The sequence below is a fragment of the Dendropsophus ebraccatus genome, chromosome 13 (assembly GCF_027789765.1).
Source record: "Dendropsophus ebraccatus isolate aDenEbr1 chromosome 13, aDenEbr1.pat, whole genome shotgun sequence".
Classification (NCBI taxonomy): Eukaryota; Metazoa; Chordata; class Amphibia; order Anura; family Hylidae; genus Dendropsophus; species Dendropsophus ebraccatus.
The window spans coordinates 70,268,896-70,291,028 of record NC_091466.1 but is presented as its reverse complement, the minus strand read 5'-3'; the positions used below and the strand labels follow the sequence as shown (position 1 = coordinate 70,291,028).

At 43.8% G+C, this 22,133-nt stretch overlaps 1 protein-coding gene across 3 annotated transcripts in view; it reads left to right on the top strand.

The window, feature by feature from the left end:
- The window catches only part of SETD3 (SET domain containing 3, actin N3(tau)-histidine methyltransferase), a 32,315-nt gene extending 14,262 nt beyond the window's left edge, over positions 1-18,053 (top strand). For 2 of the 3 annotated variants that reach the window (XM_069950589.1, XM_069950587.1), the window contains exons 8-14: positions 7,089-7,147; positions 9,272-9,386; positions 11,637-11,711; positions 12,270-12,436; positions 14,071-14,156; positions 14,637-14,797; positions 16,002-18,052. In XM_069950589.1, coding sequence (XP_069806690.1) covers positions 7,089-7,147; positions 9,272-9,386; positions 11,637-11,711; positions 12,270-12,436; positions 14,071-14,156; positions 14,637-14,797; positions 16,002-16,409 — 1,071 coding nt within the window. In that variant the 3' untranslated portion in view covers positions 16,410-18,052. Of the gene's footprint in view, positions 1-7,088; positions 7,148-9,271; positions 9,387-11,636; positions 11,712-12,269; positions 12,437-14,070; positions 14,157-14,636; positions 14,798-16,001 lie in introns of all 3 variants that reach the window. The other variant, XM_069950590.1, reaches the window with a different exon arrangement.
- The last annotated feature ends 4,080 nt before the right edge of the window (positions 18,054-22,133 follow it).

Below are 22,133 nucleotides of genomic sequence, written 5' to 3'. Positions count from 1 at the left end.
CCAGGCCAATCAGTGGCTGTGGCTGGGCAACACACTGATTGGCCGAACCCGTGCAGCAAGGAAAGGTAATGTATGCTTACAGCGGGGGAGCCGGGCGGGAGCAGAAGGGGTTAAGGGCGGTAGAATTACATACTCGCTGCGGTCGTTCAGTAGTTATAGTGTGTGGGAACTGCCAGGACCTGCCGGACTCGCAGCGAGAATCTCGCTGCGAGTCCGTTCGTGTGAATATACCCTTAGGATAGGACCTTTATTATAGGGAGACTCCTGACCAGCTGTGTACCTTATAGAGCTAAAATCAGACTTACCTCCTTCAGGCTGTGCTGCCCTGCTCTGCGGTGACTCTGTCCATAAGATGGCTGACATGGAGGAGCATGTGACCATGCCCGCCCTCCAGTGTCTACCACTGAGCCTGTATATGTCTATGAAGGGGGGTGGGGCATGGTCACATGCTTTTCCATGCTCGGCCATCTTATGGACAGAATCACCACAGAGCAGGACAGCACAGCCTGGAGGAGGGGAGTCTGCTCTTTAGGAGTACACAGGGAGCTGCTGCCAGTGTATACAGGGAGTACACTTATTAATACTTACATGTTACTACCAACACCTTTTAAGTAGTGGTTGTGTCTGGTATTACAGCTCAGGCACTTATATGGGTCCTGGCATGTTTTGTGCTATAGTTGCAGTACCAGGTTGTCAGGGCATGCTGGGAGTTGTAGTTTTGTGTTCTCAGGTAACGTATAAACACATAACTTTAATATTCTAATCGGGATAAGACGGACTAAATGCTTACTAAATGACTTCCCAGTGTCGGAGAGAAGCGCTCATTTAATAAACCTGCATTTATTGTCTCATAAACCTTTCCTGACGCTCCTCTCCCCACCTTCCTCCGTCCTCATCTTAAGATGTTACTTAAACACCACCGGGAGACGGCGAACAGCAATACAAAGCAAAGCCCTGTGAACCCGATGGATGCTGGGAGTCAGCAGTTATATAGTTAATATTAACAGTGTTCTAGTAAAATCCCTTTAAGCTGGCATCAGCAAGGCCTTCTGGATTATCAGACTGACACAGAGCAATGACTTGGGGGGCAGAGAGTAGATAGCTGCCACCTGCTTTCCCCTCCTATACTGTATCCAGCTCAAAATCATTTGAGTCAGACTGGTTACTAAGGACACTCTGCATAGCAACCGCCAACCACAGACATATTCCATACTATTCCACATTCAAAAATAAGCTGTGGGGCAACTTTCTGTTTTTGTTGCCCATAGCAACCATTCAGAGCTCTAATTGGTTGCTACAGGTTTCGAACTTCCTTCCCTCCAGCTGTTCCAAAACTTCAATACCCATCATGTCTGCTGTCCCCTTCCCTACTGTCAATACAATTCCAATACATCTGATTGGTTGCTAACTTTTTGAACCAGTGACAGTTAATTTAGGTGTTACAGTAATGAACAATGTTACCGAAGACAAGGGATTGAGGACCTTCCTTTCCAGCTGTTGCAAAACTACAATTCCCATCATGCATGGACAGCTGTAGCTTTGGCTGTCAAGGCATGATGGGACTTGCAATTTTACAACAGCTGTGGAAGGGCTGAAGGTTCCCCATCCCTGCTGTAGAACTACAATTTTCAGCAAGTCCTGCTCCCCTGCATGCTTTTTGCTTCTTAAAGGGGTTATCCAGCGCTACAAAAACATGGCCACTTTTCCCCCTCTTTTGTCTCCAGTTCAGGTGTGGCTTGCAATTAAGCTCCATTTACTTGGTGTTTCAAAACCCCACCCAAACTGACAAGACAAGAGTGGGGCAAAAGCGGCCATGTTTTTGTAGCGCTGGATAATCCCTTTAAACCACCCATGTAATCTATAATGCAGGGAAACTGACAGCATGTGGACACTAGGTGGCAGTAGAATAACACCTATGTGAGCTCCAGAGGAGGTTTTTTTTTTTCCCCCTTTTGGATTTTATAATTTCTACACTATGTATGTGTATGTGTGTGTGTGTGTATATATATATATATATATATATATATATATATATATATATATATATATATATATATATATTTATTTATTTATACACACACGGATTAATATCTATAGGTAATCTAGTCCTATAAGGCAAAGGTTATGTTGGGCAAAGGTTATGTTGGGCATCTATTGTCTCTAAATGCCTTTCCACTCCAAGACTTTTGTCGAATATGGTGAGATAATTTTGACCATCGGGTTCACATTTCCTATGCAAATTTCCCTCTATCTGGTTGACCTCAATGGGAATCTGTGGGGGCAGCTTCGTCTCCAATAATAAGGGGATATATTCTATACTGTACTTTCATATGGACAGGGCTGTGTTCACACTAAACGGCAAAATCCAATGCAAGTTTTAAGGAAATCTGGGCGATTTCATATTAGAGTCTGGATGTTGAATATGTCCAATGATTCACCATTCTTTTGCACCAAAATCTGCATAATTTGGTGGAAAATAAAAAAATTTGACCCGTCTGATTGTTGACCCCTTTTTAATTTTACAGTATTTCCTAATCTGGCAGGTCTGGATTAAAGGAATTTTATACTTCTGTGTCTGTATAATTGCCGATCGCCTGATGGTTGATTACACTGTATTAATATACAATATTCCTCCGGGCTGCGATGTGTTGTCTGCGCTCAACCTGTGACCAGTCAGTAGTCTCCTGGGAAAGCCTCAGAGCCGCAGCCACAGCTACCTGTCTATTTATCGAGGGAAAATATTTGTTATTGACAGAAGCCATGTGCTGCCCGTACGGTGTACTCAGCTCCTGTGTCCTGCAGTTATAAACGTCTCAAAACTTCCATTATCCTTATCCAGCAATTCCTTTAAAAGTCGGTCCAAGGAGGGAATTTTTTTTTTTTCTTTTGTAATTTTTCGATTGCTAGTGTACCTACTATAGGGGTCCCCAGAGATCAGCTACTATTACCAATCTAGGACTGTGGCATCTAGGTGATTAAACCGATCAGCACCAAAATGGCTGCTGTTACATCCTTGTTACTGTCACTTTAAGAAATTTTTTGTTAAGGTTGGGGTATGTTTGTCAGATCTCCTATAAATAACTGGGAGAAGCACACAGCTCAGTGCTTCATGCTAACCTGGAGTGTAGATGGACTCAGTGTGTCCCCATCCTCCTCTTGCGTGTGTTAGCCGCACACTTGAATTCGCCCAGTAACTAGTTACCTGGAAGTGAACAGATATATCTTTGTTATATGAATTATTTACAGTTACAATACAACCCGGAGCTATTCCTTTAAGGCGTCTCGTGCATTAGTGCCCCTAGTTCCAGCAGTTCTCTCCTCTTCTGTGTGGTGTTATGCCTGGGCGGTGATGGGCATAGGCAGTATATCACTGTATATACGATGCATAGCCAGTATATCACACTATATATACCGTATATACAATGCATAGGCAGTATATCACACTGTATATACAATGCATAGGCAGTATATCACACTATATATACTGTATATACAATGCATAGGCAGTATATCACACTATATATACTGTATATACAATGCATAGGCAGTATATCACACTATATATACTGTATATACAATGCATAGGCAGTATATCACACTATATATACTGTATATACAATGCATAGGCAGTATATCACACTACATATACTGTATATACAATGCATAGGCAGTATATCACTGTATATACGATGCATAGCCAGTATATCACTCTATATATACCGTATATACAATGCATAGGCAGTATATCACACTGTATATACAATGCATAGGCAGTATATCACACTATATATACTGTATATACAATGCATAGGCAGTATATCACACTATATATACTGTATATACAATGCATAGGCAGTATATCACACACTATATATACAATGCATAGGCAGTATATCAAACACTATATATACAATGCATAGGCAGTATATCCCACTGTATATTCTCTATATACAGTGCATAGGCAGTATATCACTAACTATATATTCTGTATATACAATGCATAGGCAGTATATCACACACTATATATACAATGCATAGGCAATATATCACACTGTATATTCTCTATATACAGTGCATAGGCAGTATATCACACTATATATTCTGTATATACAATGCATAGGCAGTATATTACACACTATATATTCTGTATATACAATGCATAGGCAGTATATTACACACTATATATTCTGTATATACAATACTGAACCCTAAACCATTGCTGCCATTTCTCTACTATTTATTGATATGTTAGTAACTTGCGTCCACAGTCCAGACCTGTCATGGCGTCATTACTTAAAGTGATATTAGTTGCTCTCAGTCTATATATGGTGAGGTGCTGTAAGTGAGCCCCCCAGTGGCGGGGTTGGGGCAAACCAGATCTGGGGGGGGGGGGGGTTTAAAGTGAATTCACTTCAAAAAGCGGTAATTTTATGGCCATTTTAGGAGGGGGGGGGGCTTAAATTAAACTTTTGAAAACTACATCTATGCCTCACTTAAAACCCTGAAAATCACGTGACTGATCATGTGACCACTTCTGCTTCGTTAACCTTTAGGGCACATTCAAACGAGATCAGGTTTACCGCAACATAAATGCACAGGCTTATGGCAGCCGACCTGACTCTTAATGTGCAGATAATACTTTCTCTCTTGGATCCCCTATCCGCTACTAAAAGCGGATCTCTGGCTCCTCCAAAACTTGCCCTGGCCGGCTGCTGGGAGTTGTAGTTTCACAAGGACTAATGGGATAAATCCTTGCAGGAGGAGAGCACGGTAGTAGCCGATGAAAGACAGGAATGAAAGGGTTATAAGAGAGTGGCAAGGAGGGGGTGGGAGAAGAAGCCACGGAGATCTCCCACCCAATTGGCAGTCTTGCAGTGTATAATTTTCCTCAAATTGCTCACTGAGCTAAGGCTTTTGTTTTATAATTGATTTATAGTTTGAGCCACTTTTGCCTCATCCCCTACTGTCCTGCACACGGTGCCAGCGAGTACATTACAGTGAGGGATGATGAATTACCGCGCACTCCAGATGCTAATGCATCACAAGTAAAGCCGGCTACGACACGGGGCTTCATTAACAGTGGTAGGAGGTCTCCCCGCACATTCACATTTTCTCTGAGCCAGGCAGAAGTGTTTGATTACATTGTGCAGCATAACAAGAACGCGGCGGTGGCGGCGGCCTCCTTCAAAGACTGTATTACGCCCCCCCCCCCTTTCTCGAGACAGAGAAAAGTCATAAAATTATTGTAAAGTACATTCTACCTCCGCTTTGTTTTTTGGTGGAGGCGGCCATTTTGTGTGGGGAACCCTTAACTAGTTATGATATCACAGGGTTCCCCCATGAAGTAACATGATTAATCGGTGATGGGGAACCTGTGGCCCTCCAGCGGTTGCAAAACTACAACTCCCATCATGCCTGGACAGCCTTCGGCTGTCCAGGCATGACGGGAGTTGTAGTTTTGCAACCGCTGGAGGGCCGCAGGTTTCCCCATCACCGATCCATGTTTATTGCATACATTGTCAGGAACCTATTCACATATGGGATTTGTAAATTTGGGCCAGTCCAGCAAAAATCCGCCACATACAAAGTGAAAATCCACCCACTCTTCCATGGCGAATTTCTCTGACCGGAAAAAAATTCTTGTGTGAATGTGTCACATGATTTTCCAGGCTTTAAGCGAGGTATTATAGATGTAACACACCATAATTTGCAAAATTTTAATTTAAGCACCCCCCCCCCCCCCGGCCCCCCCAAAAAATGGCTGTAAAATTGTAAAATGACCCCCTTTTGAAGTAAATTCACTTTAAACCACGAGGTCTGGTTTGCGCAAGTGTCATGAGAAAATTTGGAGCGTATAGTACAATGAATGCGCCATATGGGGTTACACGCGTCGTTCAGGATGAAGAAAACATGGCTACTTTTCGAAAACAGCTCCACACCTGTCCTCAGGTTGTTTATAGTACTGCAGCTCTGCTCCGTTCACATCAATATACCACATGCAACCTGTGAGCAGATGAGGAGCAGCCATTTTTTGTGAACCTCTTTGGTGCTTTCACTTTCTGAAGTAGATTTGAGAGCCAGCGTTGTAAACAAGATGTGGATGTTGTTCGGTGAAAAATTGGCGCCAATTTAAACAGGTTGCTAGGATACAATATTGGGGGAGATTTATCAAACATGGTGTAAAGTGAAACTGGCTCAGTTGTCCCTAGCAACCAATCAGATTCCACCTTTCATTTTCCAAAGAGTCTGTGAGGAATGAAAGGAGGAATCTGATTGGTTGCTAGGGGCAACTGAGCCAGTTTCACCTTACAGCATGTGCTGTTGTTGTCCATAGCAATGTAGCGCTAAGGTTTCTAAAGGGGAAGCATTGCCATGCTTGGTTGCTAGGATACAATGTGCTGACAAACTCCCATTATTGCCCATAGCAACTAGAAAATGCAGTGATAATTTTTTTTTAAACAACAGTGCTCTAATTGGTTGCTAGGATGAACTGTGCCCATAGCAACCAATCGCATAACTGCTTTCTGATAAATGAGAGCAGGATTCTGGTTGCCATGAGCAACGCTTCATTGAAAAAAATAAATCTAAATTTCTACCTAGTATATTGTCACCATTGACTTTGGAAACGATCCCTTTAACATCTTGGCGTCCGCCGCAGTGTGAAATTGAAAATTTAATTTTTTTTGAGGGGGGGGGGAGAAAAAAATCTCCTGAAACATTTGTTTAGAGCGCGTAAGCTGAAACGCCTAATTAATTCTTGCTTCCTGTCTGACATGTATAAATGATGGCCGCTTCCCTGTCCAGAGCGTCCACCTTATATTGTTAAATTTGCGTTGCCTGCGAGTTCTGTCTCAGAATACGGGGACGCAGATTAATGGAACCTGCTGGGCACAACAAATTAAGTTGACATTGATATATGAGAACATAATAGCACGATGATCCCTGCGTAACACTCCTGGGCACCTCCTGTTTCATTTGGCTCTTGTTAGGAGGCTAAATTATGAAATTTTGCTTAGCAATTCCTGACGTTGTTTTATTTTCTTTCCTTTTTTCTTTCTCATACCTTTTTTTTTTTTCCGTTTTCTTAGACCCATCCCAATGCCAACAAGCTGCCCCTAAAGGACGCCTTCACATTTGACGACTACAGGTTGGTTATTTAGGTTTGGTTTTTTTTGGATTTGCTTGTAGAATATACTAGTATAACACTACTACTACAGTATTATCTATCGTATATAAAGATCTTTTTACATTGTGGTATTTCGGTAGCTGAACGTCTCTTCTGATCCATATAGTGCAAATAGCCATGTAATGGAAGACGCCAATGGGAGATGATTTCTTTAGCTGGGGTAAATTTTTTTTTTTTTTTTGCTCGAGATAAAATATCAATATATTTATTTTCTGATAAAACACCCCATTTATAAGTAGGCATGGCGGTACTAGTGCCGATCAGGGAATATAGTTATTGCCTTTTTTATAGTATACTTTAGGGGTCCTTTAATGCAATGAGACTAGTGCCTAATACCAGTGCTGATCAGGCAGATAGTGGCTAATTTAAAGGGGTTATCCAGCGCTACAAAAACATGGCCACTTTCCCCCCCCCCCCCTCTCTTGTCTCCAGGTCAGGTGTGATTTGCAATTAAGCTCCATTTACTTCAATGAAACTGAGTCCCAAACCCCACCCAATCTGGAGACGAGAGGGGAAAAAGTGGCCATGTTTTTGTAGTGCTGGATAACCCCTTTAAGCGACTCCTTGGGCAATCGTTCTTGCCATTCGCTTGCATCATTGTTGGCGGCACAAGTATGACACCCTGGGAAGTATGGTGCTCGGGCACTGTTATTTGGAATAGGACCCATGCACCATGTCAGACCGAGCAGGTAGTCACAACTGCGGGTACACCTTAAGGGTATAAACCCACACACCGTATACGCAGCTTATTTACTGCTGCGATACGCAGAAAATACGCAACAAACACGCAACAAATACGCAGCAGATTAGATCTAAATAACTGGACACGGCATCAAATCTGCACCACCAAATCTGCTTCAAATCTGCTGCGTTTTTGCTGCGTATCTGCTGTGTATACGGTGTGTGGGTTTGTACCCTAAGGGTGCGTTCACACGTACAGGATCTGCAGCAGATTTGATGGCGCAGATTTGAAGCTGCAGATTTAAAGCAAATTAATTCTAGGCCATCAAATCTGCTGCGGATCTGCTGCAGATCCTGTACGTGTGAACGCACCTTAATGGTGCGTTCACACCTACAGGATCTGCAGCAGATTTGATGCTGTGTTCAGTTATTTAAATGAAATCTGCTGCAGAAAATCAGCTGCAGATCCTGTACGTGTGAACGCACCATAAAGGGGTTTTCCAGTATTTATCAACTGCTGTATATCCTGCAGGAAGTGGTATATTCTTTCCAGTCTGACACAGTGCTCTCTGCTGCCACCTCTGTTAATGTCAGGAACTGTCCAGAGCAAGGGAGGTGGCAGCAGAGAGCACTGTGTCAGACTGGAAAGAATACACCACCTCCTGCAGGACATACAGTACCCCTTTAAAGGGACCCTGTGACATTGAACAAGCAATATGATTTTCCAGCATCATGTTGCAAAGCTGACCGAGCTAAGTAGATTGATTTATAGCTTAAGACTCCAGTATGTATAGCTTAGGAGTCCAGTGGGCGGTCCTACTCTGTAAATCAACAGTTCTTTGAGACCACCCACTCCGAATTCTAAAAGAAGCAGCAATGTCAGTCAGTACGTAACAAGTTATACTACATTTTTTTATGCAATACCATCACCCTGCTCAGCTCTTCCTGTCCCATATGCTGGTAGACTATCGCGGTGATAATTCTATATAATAGATAATTCCTATATAAGTAAACCCTGTAACCGTGGAGATGTTATTCACCATCCTCCCAGCGTTAAACAATTTCTATTAATAAAAAAAAAATTCAGTCATCTTATTGATTAAAAGCCAATTATGTGTTGATGTGTTGTGTCGATGCCACAGAACTGCTGACCGCACAATATTTTTCATGTGATATGTTTTATTGAAACCTATTAAAACCAGTGATGCGCTGGCGACGTCCGTCAATCAGGGATGTATTTTATTCATGGGCTGTATTCGCAGGGATAAGAACAAAGTAGCACATCGCCCCTGGTGTCTTATCCAGTGCCTATAGCAATCTGTAAATTCTGCACTTCATGGCAGATCTTTGTGCTGGCCATATTGTAGTGTGACTTCAGGTTTATGGGGTCTTTTCTCCCTGTAGGTGGGCTGTATCATCCGTCATGACACGACAGAATCAGATTCCCACTGAGGATGGATCCCGGGTTACTTTGGCCCTGATTCCGCTTTGGGACATGTGTAATCACACCAACGGCCTGGTGAGTGACCGTACACATCACTGTACACTTGGTGCTTGAGCTGTATCAAGTATGTTTTTTTTTTTTTTTTTTTATATATATCTATTATGTATATCCTTTTTTCAAGGAAAGTTGGGTGACAGCCAATGAGACCAGTATCACAGCTCCCACCTGGCACCCAGCTTTACTATGCTGCTCTGTAGCCCTGACACCCAACCAGACCCATGATACAAGGTGTTGTCATCCAGCTTTACTGGTCTCCAGAGCAGTATAGTACATATGGGGTTTGTAATGGTGGGAACCTAGATGGATGTCTCCCAGATTTTCCCCAATGTGAACAGTATTCCAGTCTCCATCTTTTTATACCCTATTAGTAAAATAACAAGTTATTGTAACTCTGCCTGCTGGGACTCCCATCCTTCTCATGAACCCGGCCTAAATGGTCCTCAGAATGAATGGTACATACATAGAAACATAGAAGATTGTCAGCCAAAAAAAGACCACTGGGTCCATCTAGTCCACCCTTCTAGAAATCTTCTAGTAATTCCCAGCTATATACAAACACACAGCCCAGCATACTAAAATAAATAAATATAAATATATGTATATGTAATATTTTTTTTTTATATGTATATATTATATACACAGCCCGGCGTGTATGTATGTATGTATACAAAGAGAAGATGGAGACCGCACTTCCAAAGAAGAATTCACACTTTATTCACACCAGATGCAACGTTTCGGCTCAATGTGCAGCCTTTCTCAAGCAGTCTGCTTGAGAAAGGCTGCACATTGAGCCGAAACGTTGCATCTGGTGTGAATAAAGTGTGAATTCTTCTTTGGAAGTGCGGTCTCCATCTTCTCTTTGGATATTCTATACGAACCTGGGTCCGGTTTGGTGAGACGTGCACCCGCACATATTTGTTTTTCTAGTGCTGCTGAACATTTTTTCAATTATGTATGTATACATACACACACACACACACAGCCCAGCATACCATAAAATATAGATACCAGCCCGGCATACGATTTGCTTTCCCCACCGCCTGGTTGCACTGGTGACTCCTTGTAAGATGTCAGAAATCACCTAAATCCCTCTCTTCTGAAGCCTCTACTAACACACAGTACTGCCGTTATGGTACTCGGATAGAGGATTCCTCCTCCCCAGGTGCATTATTTTACACTTGGACCACTTATCTAGTAAAGCGAAATCACTTTTACATATTACTGACACCTCCAGGAATATCAACCCTATTACACACTTTAGTGTCATCCACAAACCTTTTGCCGCACGTGTACTGCCAGGGGAAGTATGTGGGACCCGGAACATTCCTGAGCTCAGCACTAATGTTCAGCTTCCCCATAGAGAGTGAATGAATGGAGTGCTGACAGTACAGTGTATGTACGGTGATTTTTGGAATCATACAGTCCTGTAGGTCAGATACCACCACCACTCAGCTTGTTATCCCTTGTCCTGTGAGAATCACTTCTTCAGATGGGAATACCCTTTAAGGAAATTTCCCTATGTTATAAAGTGATGGTTGGTTGTCGGTATAGGTATGAGAGGCCGCAGTGCTGAATGGGTGCTGTGTTCCCTCCACTGTTGGCCTTGGTGCTGCTGTTAATGGGGACGCACTGCAGTTCCTTACACCCCCAAGAGGGGCGCTGTGCAGGAAAAACTTGGAAGAGAATGCAGCACTGAAGTAGTATTACCGCTTATTTTTTTAATCTATTGTGTGAGTCTGAGATCAAATAATAGCGTATTCTAGCAAGATGGGAATTATCCTGTATCCTCTATAGCGGCACACTACATGTTCTAAAAGCCTCTTTTATTCCCATATATCAATCACATCTTCACTTATTCTCTATTATTGTGTAATAATTAAACCTGCGCTGTGATTGGTTGCTATGGGTCACATGACCACTATTACCATTAGGCAGATTCGATACCTGAGGCCCCAGGACTTGTGACCATATCTACCTCACGTGTCTCCACTGCACCGTATGGATGACCATCTTTTCCCCAGAAAGCAGGTGTCGAGCGAGAATCCAGGTTTTGCTTCTCTAAATATGGAGTGTTTGTGATCCCCCCCCCCCCAGTAGGTTTCATAAAATATTCAGCTCCAAACCTGTCACGTCAGGTGGAACAGTCGCACGTTGAATGATTTTCATTAATGTTTTATGCCGTCTAAAGAGACAATCTCGCTTGAGGTAAAAAAGTATCTAATGAGTCGAAATCTTTATTCATTACTTCTTCTCCCTCTTGCTTAGATAACTACCGGTTATAATTTAGAGGATGACCGATGCGAGTGCGTGGCGCTGCAGGAATTTAAGGAAGGAGAGCAGGTAAGAGCTGACGCTCCGCAGCATCGCCGCATAGGGAGCCAGAGCTGTCCGTCACCGCAGTGACCTCCGCTATATAAGGAAATGAAGGGATTGGTTATAACCCACTCACGTCCATACTGCCCCCTATGGGCAGAAATGTGAGTACGGACAGAGTAGAAAGTTCCCATATATAGCAGGTATAAAAAACTAAGTCACATCCTTATGGATCAGAGAGGCCTCACGTGCCCCTTCATTAGCTGACAGGTCATGCTGAGAGTTGTAGTTGCAGAGCACACAAGTACGCGGGCAGATTACCGTCTGTGTCTGGGCTGACACGAGAAGCCTTCTATGGAGCGAAATGTCCAGCCGCTAACACATAAAGCCCACCATAACTTTTATGGGGTGGGAGGCAGATAATAGTTATTTTCCTATCACACTTGGGTAAACAGAGTGGCGGCGGGGAGAGAGAGGTTTCAGTGCTTGGCTTTTTACCCTTTTTTGTACCTTTCTTGTGATGTCCTGACTCGTGTCCCCCTCCTCCCCCCCCCCCCTCCCCGGACACTGTCTGCCCAAACCCAGATTTACATATTCTATGGCACTCGGTCAAATGCGGAGTTTGTCATCCACAATGGATTCTTCTTCGAGAACAACGCCCACGACCGGGTGAAGATAAAGCTGGGCGTCAGCAAGAGCGACAGGCTTTATGCCATGAAGGCCGAAGTCCTGGCACGAGCCGGCATACCTACGTGAGTACAGTATAGCACCAATCCAACCTCTGTGTGTGTGTGTGTTTGTGTGTGTGTATATGTGTGTGTATATGTATATATATATATATATATATATATATATATATATATATATATATATATGCAAAAAAGGGGTCCGTGGAGCCTCAGTTACTAGTCTCAAAACACGGGAATAGCCAGATATCCCTCTCTCCAGAGAAGGAAGCCTATTGCCAAGGGGTGCCTCCTAGTGGGGAGAGCACCAAACCACCCTGATACGTAGTCCCTCAGGTCCTCACTCTGTTGCGAGCTTTGGGACCTAAATAAGGAAACACCAGGGTGGCCCCTGCAAGTCAAAGTCTAACTCTGTGGCGAGTATAACAACATAAGACAAGGGTTACCAAGGCTAGGCATCCATCCACAGACTGCAGTTTCGGGGTATTTGCCCCTCGTCAGTGTGGAGCAGGATTCTGGCTACTGGGGCAATGATAAATATAAATATATATAATTTTTAACTTTTTATACATACATATATACATATATATGTATATCTCTATCTTCTAGTCCTTATGGGGCCAAAATGATGACAGAACAGAATGATGCCCCTGTAGCTGGCATCACCATACATATACACTATACAGTGGTGCCTTGGATTACAAGCATAATCCGTTCCGGGGCCGCGCTTGTAATCCAAATCCACTCTTAAACCAAAGCAAAACTTCCCATAAGAAAACACTGAAGTGTAGACAATTGGTTCCACCCCCCCAAAATAATGATTTTTTTTTTTTATTCTGAATAACATGTAAAACAGATGAAACAAACATTCAGAAACAGCAGAATCTGTGATATTATAAGTTACTGTACAGTATAGCAATCAGCATGTGGAGTATAATGTATAGTAACTGTATAACCCTGATAACACAGCAGCTGGATATGTGATATATAAGTTACTGTACAGTATAGCAATCAGCATGTGGTGTATAATGTATAGTAACTGTATAACCCTGATAACACAGCAGCTGGATATGTGATATATAAGTTACTGTACAGTATAGCAGCATGTGGTGTATAATGTATAGTAACTGTATAACCCTGATAACACAGCAGCTGGATATGTGATTTATAAGTTACTGTACAGTATAGCAGCATGTGGAGTATAATGTATAGTAACTGTATAACCCTGATAACACAGCAGCAGTTTGTAGATACAGGATGGAGATGCAGATCCCCATAATGGAGAGGATGGCAAACACAAGGGACAGAGTCTGCAGGGAGCAGGAAGGAATAAGCAGGGCAGATGTGGGCCCAGAACAGCAGCGCTCTCTGTCTGGGGAGAGAGGGGTTACAGCTATGGAGAGATTACCTCCACAGTCCTGTCCCCTGATGTAAGCCCCAGCCTGAAGTGGATCTGCTTTGATTGGGAAGGTGAGAGAGACTTCCTGGGTCAGAGTACAGGGCTGTAGACCCCGCTATGCAGGCCATGCCCCTCCCCCACTCCCCGTCCCACCCAGTACAGGGAGCTCTTAAACCAAAGCAATGCTCTTAAACCAAGTCACAATTTTGAAAAACTGAGTTCTTAAACAAAAACGCTCTTAATCCAAGTTACTCTTAAACCAAGGTATCACTGTATACATAATATACTATATTCTGCACAGGTCCAGTGTATTTGCGCTGCACATCACGGAGCCACCTATATCCGCTCAGCTTCTGGCTTTCCTGCGAGTCTTCTGCATGACTGAAGGTAAGATGTATAGGCCTATATACCATAGCGCGTTGATAGCTAACTTGTCATCTATTTAGAGGGAGAGTCGCTTAGTAGCAAAGCAATGGAACTCTCACATATGTATGTTGGTGTCCAGAAATGGAGCCCCCCCCCCCCCCCCAATCCTGCAGATAAAGTGATATCATGAATTCCTGTGAGTATTGAGTATTCAGCTGACGGGGATGCGGTTTTCTTATGGTGTTGTCAGGCCTTACACTCTCTTACGTTCATTGACTTATCTCTTTTCTAGTGGATTGGCTGGGGTCTAAACTAACAGCCCCCCTACTGATGCATGTGCATGTTTGCCCTTTAAATCAGCCTATACCTTTACATTAGATACTATGATATGATTGACAATGGCCACATTGCTGGGATTTGTAGTACAATAACAACCTGAACACATAGATCACTTATGAGCTGATTATCTCATCGCTAACCTTTCACTTTAACCCTTTACAGAGGAGTTGAAAGAACACCTTATCGGAGACCACGCCATCGATAAGATCTTCACCTTGGGCAATAGCGAGTTTCCAGTGAGCTGGGACACTGAGATTAAGCTGTGGACCTTCCTGGAGGCGAGGGCTTCACTCCTGCTCAAAACCTACAGGACTACGGTAGAGGTAGGGGCAGCTCATTGCAGGGGAGGGGGGTCACACCTGTCATGTCCATAGCAGTATTCTCCAGCTGTCACAACACTACTGTATCAGTCATGCTGGTACTTGTAGCTTTGCAACAGCTGGAGGGTCAGCGGTTACCTGCGTGTCTTCCTTTCTATAGTAAAGTAAAGTAGTATAGTAACATTACTTCTAGCCTGCAACCTGTTCCTTGAAAGTCTTCATTAACGTTCCTTTAACTTCTGACATGTCAGCAGTTGTGGTAAGCGCGGATCCCCCTGCCGATTGCTAGAATGATAGGGCAAGAGTACATAGTATGGACACCATGACAGTCTCTATGCATCTCTGTGACACTGTCATGGAGTCCACTTGGCTTGAGGAGGAAAGACTAAGAGCCCTATTACACAGGACGATTATCGTGCGAAAAATCAGTATATCGTTCGAATTTAAACAATAATCGTTCTGTGTAATTGCAGGCAACGATCGAAAAATCGCTTGTATGTCGTTGATCTAGATCTGAACCTAGAATTATTGTTAATTGTTCTCTAATCGTTCGCTGTAATTCCACATTCGTTCGCTGTAGTTTCGCATTAGTTCAGTGTAATTGCACATTGTCCATTGTTTTGCTGGGATCAGAAGGAATAAACGATTATAGTAACGATCGCAATAACGATCGTAACTAACGACTATCGTTCTGTGTAATATGGTGAATGATTTCAGGTAAACGATAAACGAATCTCGTTTGCAATCGTTAATCATCGCTCCATGTAATAGGATCCTAACAGAAACGAAGGGATGAAGCACTTAGATGAGCGCTTCTGTCCCTCCATTCTAATAGGGATCACACCCTTCCTGATCACAATGTCTGACATGTCAGAAGTTGAATGAAAGTTTAGGTACTTTTTAATCCACCTCTAGTGTTGAGCAGAGAGGCCGAACTGTTCGGGTTTAGCGACATTCTCTGAACTGGAACAATTTGACTCCCTGCAGCTGCATAAGTTATATTCAACCCTATGGAGTCCTGGAAAACATGGATACAGCCATAGGCCACAGGCCATATGCAGGTTTTTCCAGACTCCCTAGAGCTGCATCCAACTTGTGCAGCGGCTTCATGCCTGGTATATGGAGGTCCTGATGTACACTGCAAACACAGTGAACCTTATCCTAAAAATAATCACTACTGATTTGCTTTCTTCTTTCCTAATCCCAGGACGATAAGCAGCTCCTAGACAGCGGCGAGCTCTCCTTTCACGCAGCCATGGCCGTCAAGCTTCGCCTCGTAGAAAAAGAAATTCTGGAGACAGCCGTAAAAAGCGCCTCAGATAACCGCAAGCTGTACACCCAGCATCTGGAAGACGGGGACCCTCTGCCCAAATACGAGGAAAGCAACATCGCCTTCCTGGAGAACACCGCCTCCGACGCTAAACTGCCCCTGGTCCTGAGAAACCTCGATGACGAAGAGGCAGAAGCCAGTGAGCTGACAAGACAGGAAACCCTCACCATCACCGAGATCACAGAGAACGGCTACCTGAACGGAAAGGACTCTCTGTACAACGGGACCAAGTCTGAGAGTGACAGCGCCCCGGCAGAGGACCACGTGACCAGCGACGCCAAATAATGTTCCTGCACAAGGCAGCCCGGAGGCAAAAGTGCAATTGTGAACTGGTTTTGACTTTTAAAAGTAGAAGAGCCGAAGTTTCTAAGGCCGTGCACCTGCATCGCTGTGTTCCCCTTTAACATTTCTGCTGGAAGAGATGTTGCTGCTTTATGATTAAGGTTTTTGTTTTTTTCTTTTTGTTTGGGGGGGGGGGGGGGGGGCTAATGTTGACTTTACCTTTATAGATCTTGAGTTAGCAACGATCACCGTGGTGGCCAAGATCAGCAAGATGGTGAAGATGACTACTGGTACCGCGGAGAGGTTGTTGCTCAGTCTTGGCAGTCTGTCTTCGGAGCGCAGACTGATGCTTCTAGAAGAATAGCACTATGAAGAATAGTTATTTCTTTTTTTGGCACTTAATGACCCTTCTCAAAGAGAATTTACCCTTAAAAGCCATAAAAAGAGATCTTCAATGTCTATTACTTAAATAGTACTTGTCACTTTAAAAAACGAAAATAATTTAAGTGACATCAAAAGTTTTTATCAGTTTGGGTTCAAGAGTTTGGAACCAAACCAATCGCCATAATGAGCCGGGCTGAGCGCCTACATCCCTGCTGCCTGTGCCCGAAACACCAAGGGATCCATAGACTTTTATTGGGAGTCCGTCTCATCCTGTGGCACGTAGCTGAGAGAGAGGGCTCACTTAGTGACTGATCAAAACTTTTCATTTTGAATTTTTTTTTTTTTTTTTTACACAAAAGTTCCCATTTAAATTCTGTTTAGTGCTTCTATATATCTGGGTGACAACCAATATGGCTTCCAGCACCGCTTCTTCTTGTTCAACATATCTGGAGCACTGATTGGTAATGCCTTTGTTAAAGGGGTTATCCAGCGCTAAAAAAACATGGCCACTTTTCCCCCTACTGTTGTCACCAGTTCAGGTGCAGTTTGCAATTAAGCTCCATTTACTTCAATGGAACTGAGTTTCAAAACCCCACCCAAACTGGAGACAACAGTAGGGGGAAAGTGGCCATGTTTTTGTAGCGCTGGATAACCCCTTTAAGTAACCAAGAGCGATTTCAATCCTTTACTATCAGGAGTCCAGTAAGGCTGGATGAGGAGGAGGAGAAGAGGCCATATTGGTTGCTGAGTAGACATGAGAGAAAATAAAGTATTAACTAAGCAAAGTGCTTTGTTACTATCGGCTTGTCAGGCTGTTGGCTTTCAAACTTCTGTGCCACTCCGGGTGACTGGAAAAGCTGGATCTAATCCTGGGAAACTTGGAGAAGTTTCCCAGGGCTGGATCCCGCTTTCCAAGGAACTGGAGCAAAGTTCGAAGCCAGCAAGCTGACTGGATATTCCCTCATCCCTATCGTTGAGCTTTTCCCCAGGAACTGATACGACAAAAGAACAGGGACTTCTATTTATCAGGGATTTTAGGGAAACCTTTCCTTTTAAGATGAAAGACCTAAATTCATCAACTTCACTTTAAAGAGGTTGTGTAAGATGGCGTGTTTCTTCCAGGACGACCACTATGAGCTGGGTATGGTGTTGCAGCTGAAGCCGAACCGGCCCACCATCTAATATGTATGGTGACCACTAGAGATGAGCGAACCTGGAGCATGCTCGAGTCGATCCGAACCCGAACGTTCGGTATTTGATTAGCTGGGGCTGCTGAACTTGGATAAAGCTCTAAGGTTGTCTGGAAAACATGGATACAGCCAATGACTATATCCATGATTTCCACATAGCCTTAGGGCTTTATCCAACTTCAGCAGCCACCGCTAATCAAATGCCGAAAGTTCGGGTTCGGATCGACTCGAGCATGCTCCAGGTTCGCTCATCACAAGTGACAACCCAATTCTTCTGCAGAGCAGTTTGCCAGTTGCCTTCTCCCAATTGAGAACACATGCATGCTCAGCCGCCCGTGCATATGTATGGGGCGATTGGGAGACTGAGCTGCAGTACCAAACGCAGACAAGGGAGGGCGCTATTTCTGGATGAAAGCAGCCATGTTTTGTACTCTCACACAGTCTCTTTACACAATCCATAATCTGCACTTAGCCAGGCTTCAGTTTGTACGGTTTTGTACTCCCGACTTTGATAACCAAGTTTCTTTCGAAGACAACCATTGCTTCCTCAGCCGAAGACGAGATAGAGGCCCTTAGTTGAAGTTAATATATACTTGTAAATAGAAATCTATATTTTAAGACCATCAATCACATTGTTAGTACAGCACGCTCAGTCACTGGTAGTTCGGAGGTTTACGGGTCCACACAAAAGCTTTAACCAGTTCAGTGTTGGAGGGGCTGAGAGTAAACACCTCCGAACCTACAGGCAGTACGCTGCTTCTATGTGGTGGCTTCTTGGCTCCTCTGGTTTTCACCATAGCTAGGACTTTTGACAGCTATGTTTATTTTTTTTTCCTCCTGAAGTCATCAATAAAAAAAAGAGAAAAACATGATCGATTTCTGCTGTTGTTGATTATTTAAAGGGAAGATGTCAAGTCATTTAGTGCTTGCTTTATGGCAGCTGCTGTGAATGGGAATTAATGGTGAGAAAAACTGTTTGTAAATGGAGTCTCCACAAAGTGACGGAGGACGGTTCTTCCTCTAAGTACCAGGATGTGGTGATATTGGGTGTGATATTACTAAGCTGCCTATAGCAATACGATAGAGCTATTATCTGCCATGAAATCCCGTTATCTAATAATGAGCTGACTCTGTGGACCCTGACCCCTAATGTAAAAATTACTCTGTGGACCCCGACCTCTTAATGTGAGATGACTCTTTGAATCTCTATTGAGGAGACAACTTTACCATTAGAGATCAGGGTCCACAAAGTTGTCTCGTCATTAGAGGTCAGGATACATAGAGTCATCTCGTAATTAGAGGTCAGGGTCTGTAGAGTCATCTCGTAATTAGAGGTCAGGGTCTGTAGAGTCATCTCGTAATTAGAGGTCAGGGTCTGTAGAGTCAGCTTACATTAGGGTCCAGAGTTAGGGTCCACTAAGTCATCTCCTCCTTAGGGGTCAGGGTCCACAGAGGCAGCTCATCATTAGGGGTCAGGGTCCACAGAGGCAGCTCATCATTAGGGGTCAGGGTCTACAGAGGCAGCTCATCATTAGGGGTCAGGGTCTACAGAGGCAGCTCATCATTAGGGGTCAGGGTCTACAGAGGCCGCTCATCATTAGGGGTCAGGGTCTACAGCGGCAGCTCATCATTAGGGGTCAGGGTCCACAGAGGCAGCTCATCATTAGGGGTCAGGGTCCATAGAGGCAGCTCATCATTAGGGGTCAGGGTCTACAGAGGCAGCTCATCATTAGGGGTCAGGGTCTACAGAGGCAGCTCATCATTAGGGGTCAGGGTCTACAGAGGCAGCTCATCATTAGGGGTCAGGGTCTACAGAGGCAGCTCATCATTAGGGGTCAGGGTCTACAGAGGCAGCTTATTAGAGGTCAGGGTCCATAGAGTCATCTCCTTATTAAAGAGCTGCCTCTGTGGATCCTGACCTCTAATGATGAGACAACCCTGTGGACCTGATCCCCTAATAATGATGTGACTATTGACTCTAATGGTGCGTTTACACACACAGATTTATCTGACAGATCATTGAAGCCAAAGCCAGGAATAGACTATAAACAGGGAACAGGTCATAAAGGAAAGACTTATCTGCTCCAGGCTTTGGCTTCCAAAATCTGTCAGATAAATCTGTCTGTGTAAATGCTCCATTAAGTCTTCTAATATGGCTCTGTTGACCAACCTGCTATTAATAACCCTGTAAGATGATATGACTCTGCAGGCCATGTCACAATCTACCAAGCAAAGCTGTAAAGGGAACTGCAAATATTAGCCTATTTTGTGTATAAAAACATATTTCAGATTTTTTTTCCAACTGGTATTCCTATACATTTTGTTAACAGTGTGTGATCACCTTATTCCAGAACTTTCAGTACTGGGTATATATATACTTTGTATGACTCCCAGTGCCCCTGCTGAATTATAAGGGCGATGCTTCCCCGGTTTTCCTGGCACAGGATGAAGTTCCCTGTACATTGCTGTCATACGTCCAGGACTCTACTTACTTGGTCATTAGTTTCCTACCTGCGGTGGCGATGACAGTTCAGTTGGTTAATAAAGGTCACATTGTCCCCATTCCGTCCCTTGTACAGAGACTAATGTGGCGCAAGGTGCTGATACTACATGCACTTTGGCTTTACTGTCAGAATAGATAGCGGTGGGGAGAGGAGAGGGCGCCGAGCGGCAGAAAATTATAAGACTGAATTTATTAGATGGCAATAGCCGGTCATGTGCAATAAAGATCCTATACGTATTATAGGGGGGAATCGGGGACAAGGTACAGAAATGCATCCAGAGCCCATATTGTTATGGTGATAGTCACAATGCTTATAGAGGTAGTACATGATATAAGCCTAGATAGTACTGCCTCCCTGTCTCTCCCTTGGAACAGACTCTACTGCCCTCTCTATATATATTGCCCTGTAAGTGATATAGACAGTACTGCACCGCTCTCATTCCCTGCACTGTTACTACTGCTTTTAGTCTGTTCCTGTAAATATTATCAGCCCAGATATTACTGTTATTTTCTGGGCACAGATAGTACTGCCTTCCTTTCTCTCCTGGATGGTTATAGACACAGATTATAATGCCTCTCAGTAAGTAATGTACATACTGCTCTACTACCTATAAGTGATATTGGCACGTATAGTATTGTCTTGCCTCATTATAAATAGTGTAGGCACAGATAGTACTTCCTCACTCAGAAAATATGCCACAAATGTGTGATACTTACCTCTGGGACCTGCACCTATTTAGAGTGAGGGGATGCTAAGATTTCTCTATTCATTCCTGTGCAAGATTGATTTGCTGTTTCTGTAACTCCCATAAATGTTAATAGGCACAGATAGTACTGCTGTCTTCTCATTCCTTAAAGGGAATGTACCATCAGGCCTGGGCTGAAGCACTGGAGGCGGGCTGACCCGACAAGTATTCGAGTTCGGAGGACGTTGCCAAACTCAACACTAGTAATAACCATGTTGGGACCCCCACTGATCATAGGTAGGTACTAGAGATAAGCGAATTTACAGTACTAGCAAAGCACTTCGATAGGCTCAGCGATCGGCTTGTCAGTCTGCTGCCTTTGAACTCTGTGCCCCTGCGGGTGCTTGGGAAAAACTAAATCCAGTCCTAGAAAACATCTCCCAGTTTTACAGGACTTTTCCAGGAGAGGAGCGTCACGGAGATTGATAAGCTGACAGCGAAGTGCGAATTCCCTCTTTCCTACTATCAGCACTGATAGTACTGTCTCCTTGTCTCTTACGCTAAATAATGTAAAAGATGGTACTACCCTCCTGTCTTTCTTTACTCGTAGGGAATCTACAATCTCCTCTACAATGAGCAAAAATTTTTTTTAAATATTTTAAGTTTTCTACCGAAACTGATACCAAATCTGGTGCAATATCATCAACCGAACAGCAGGGGAGGAGGGGGAGCGTCGCTGATTTAAAACCGCACCCATCAGATGTCCTCGCCGTGAGCAGAGAACCCCCCCCCCCATCCCGCTATAAATAATTCACCTCTAAACCCATCTCCATAACAAAGTCCCACCCAGCCCCCGTCTGGCCCAGGTTAACACCGGCCCGGCGACGCCAGACCCTCTGATTAACAGCCCATCCCGTGACCCCTTTTTTTGAAGCCTCGCCCCAGAATATTTCAATATTAAGAT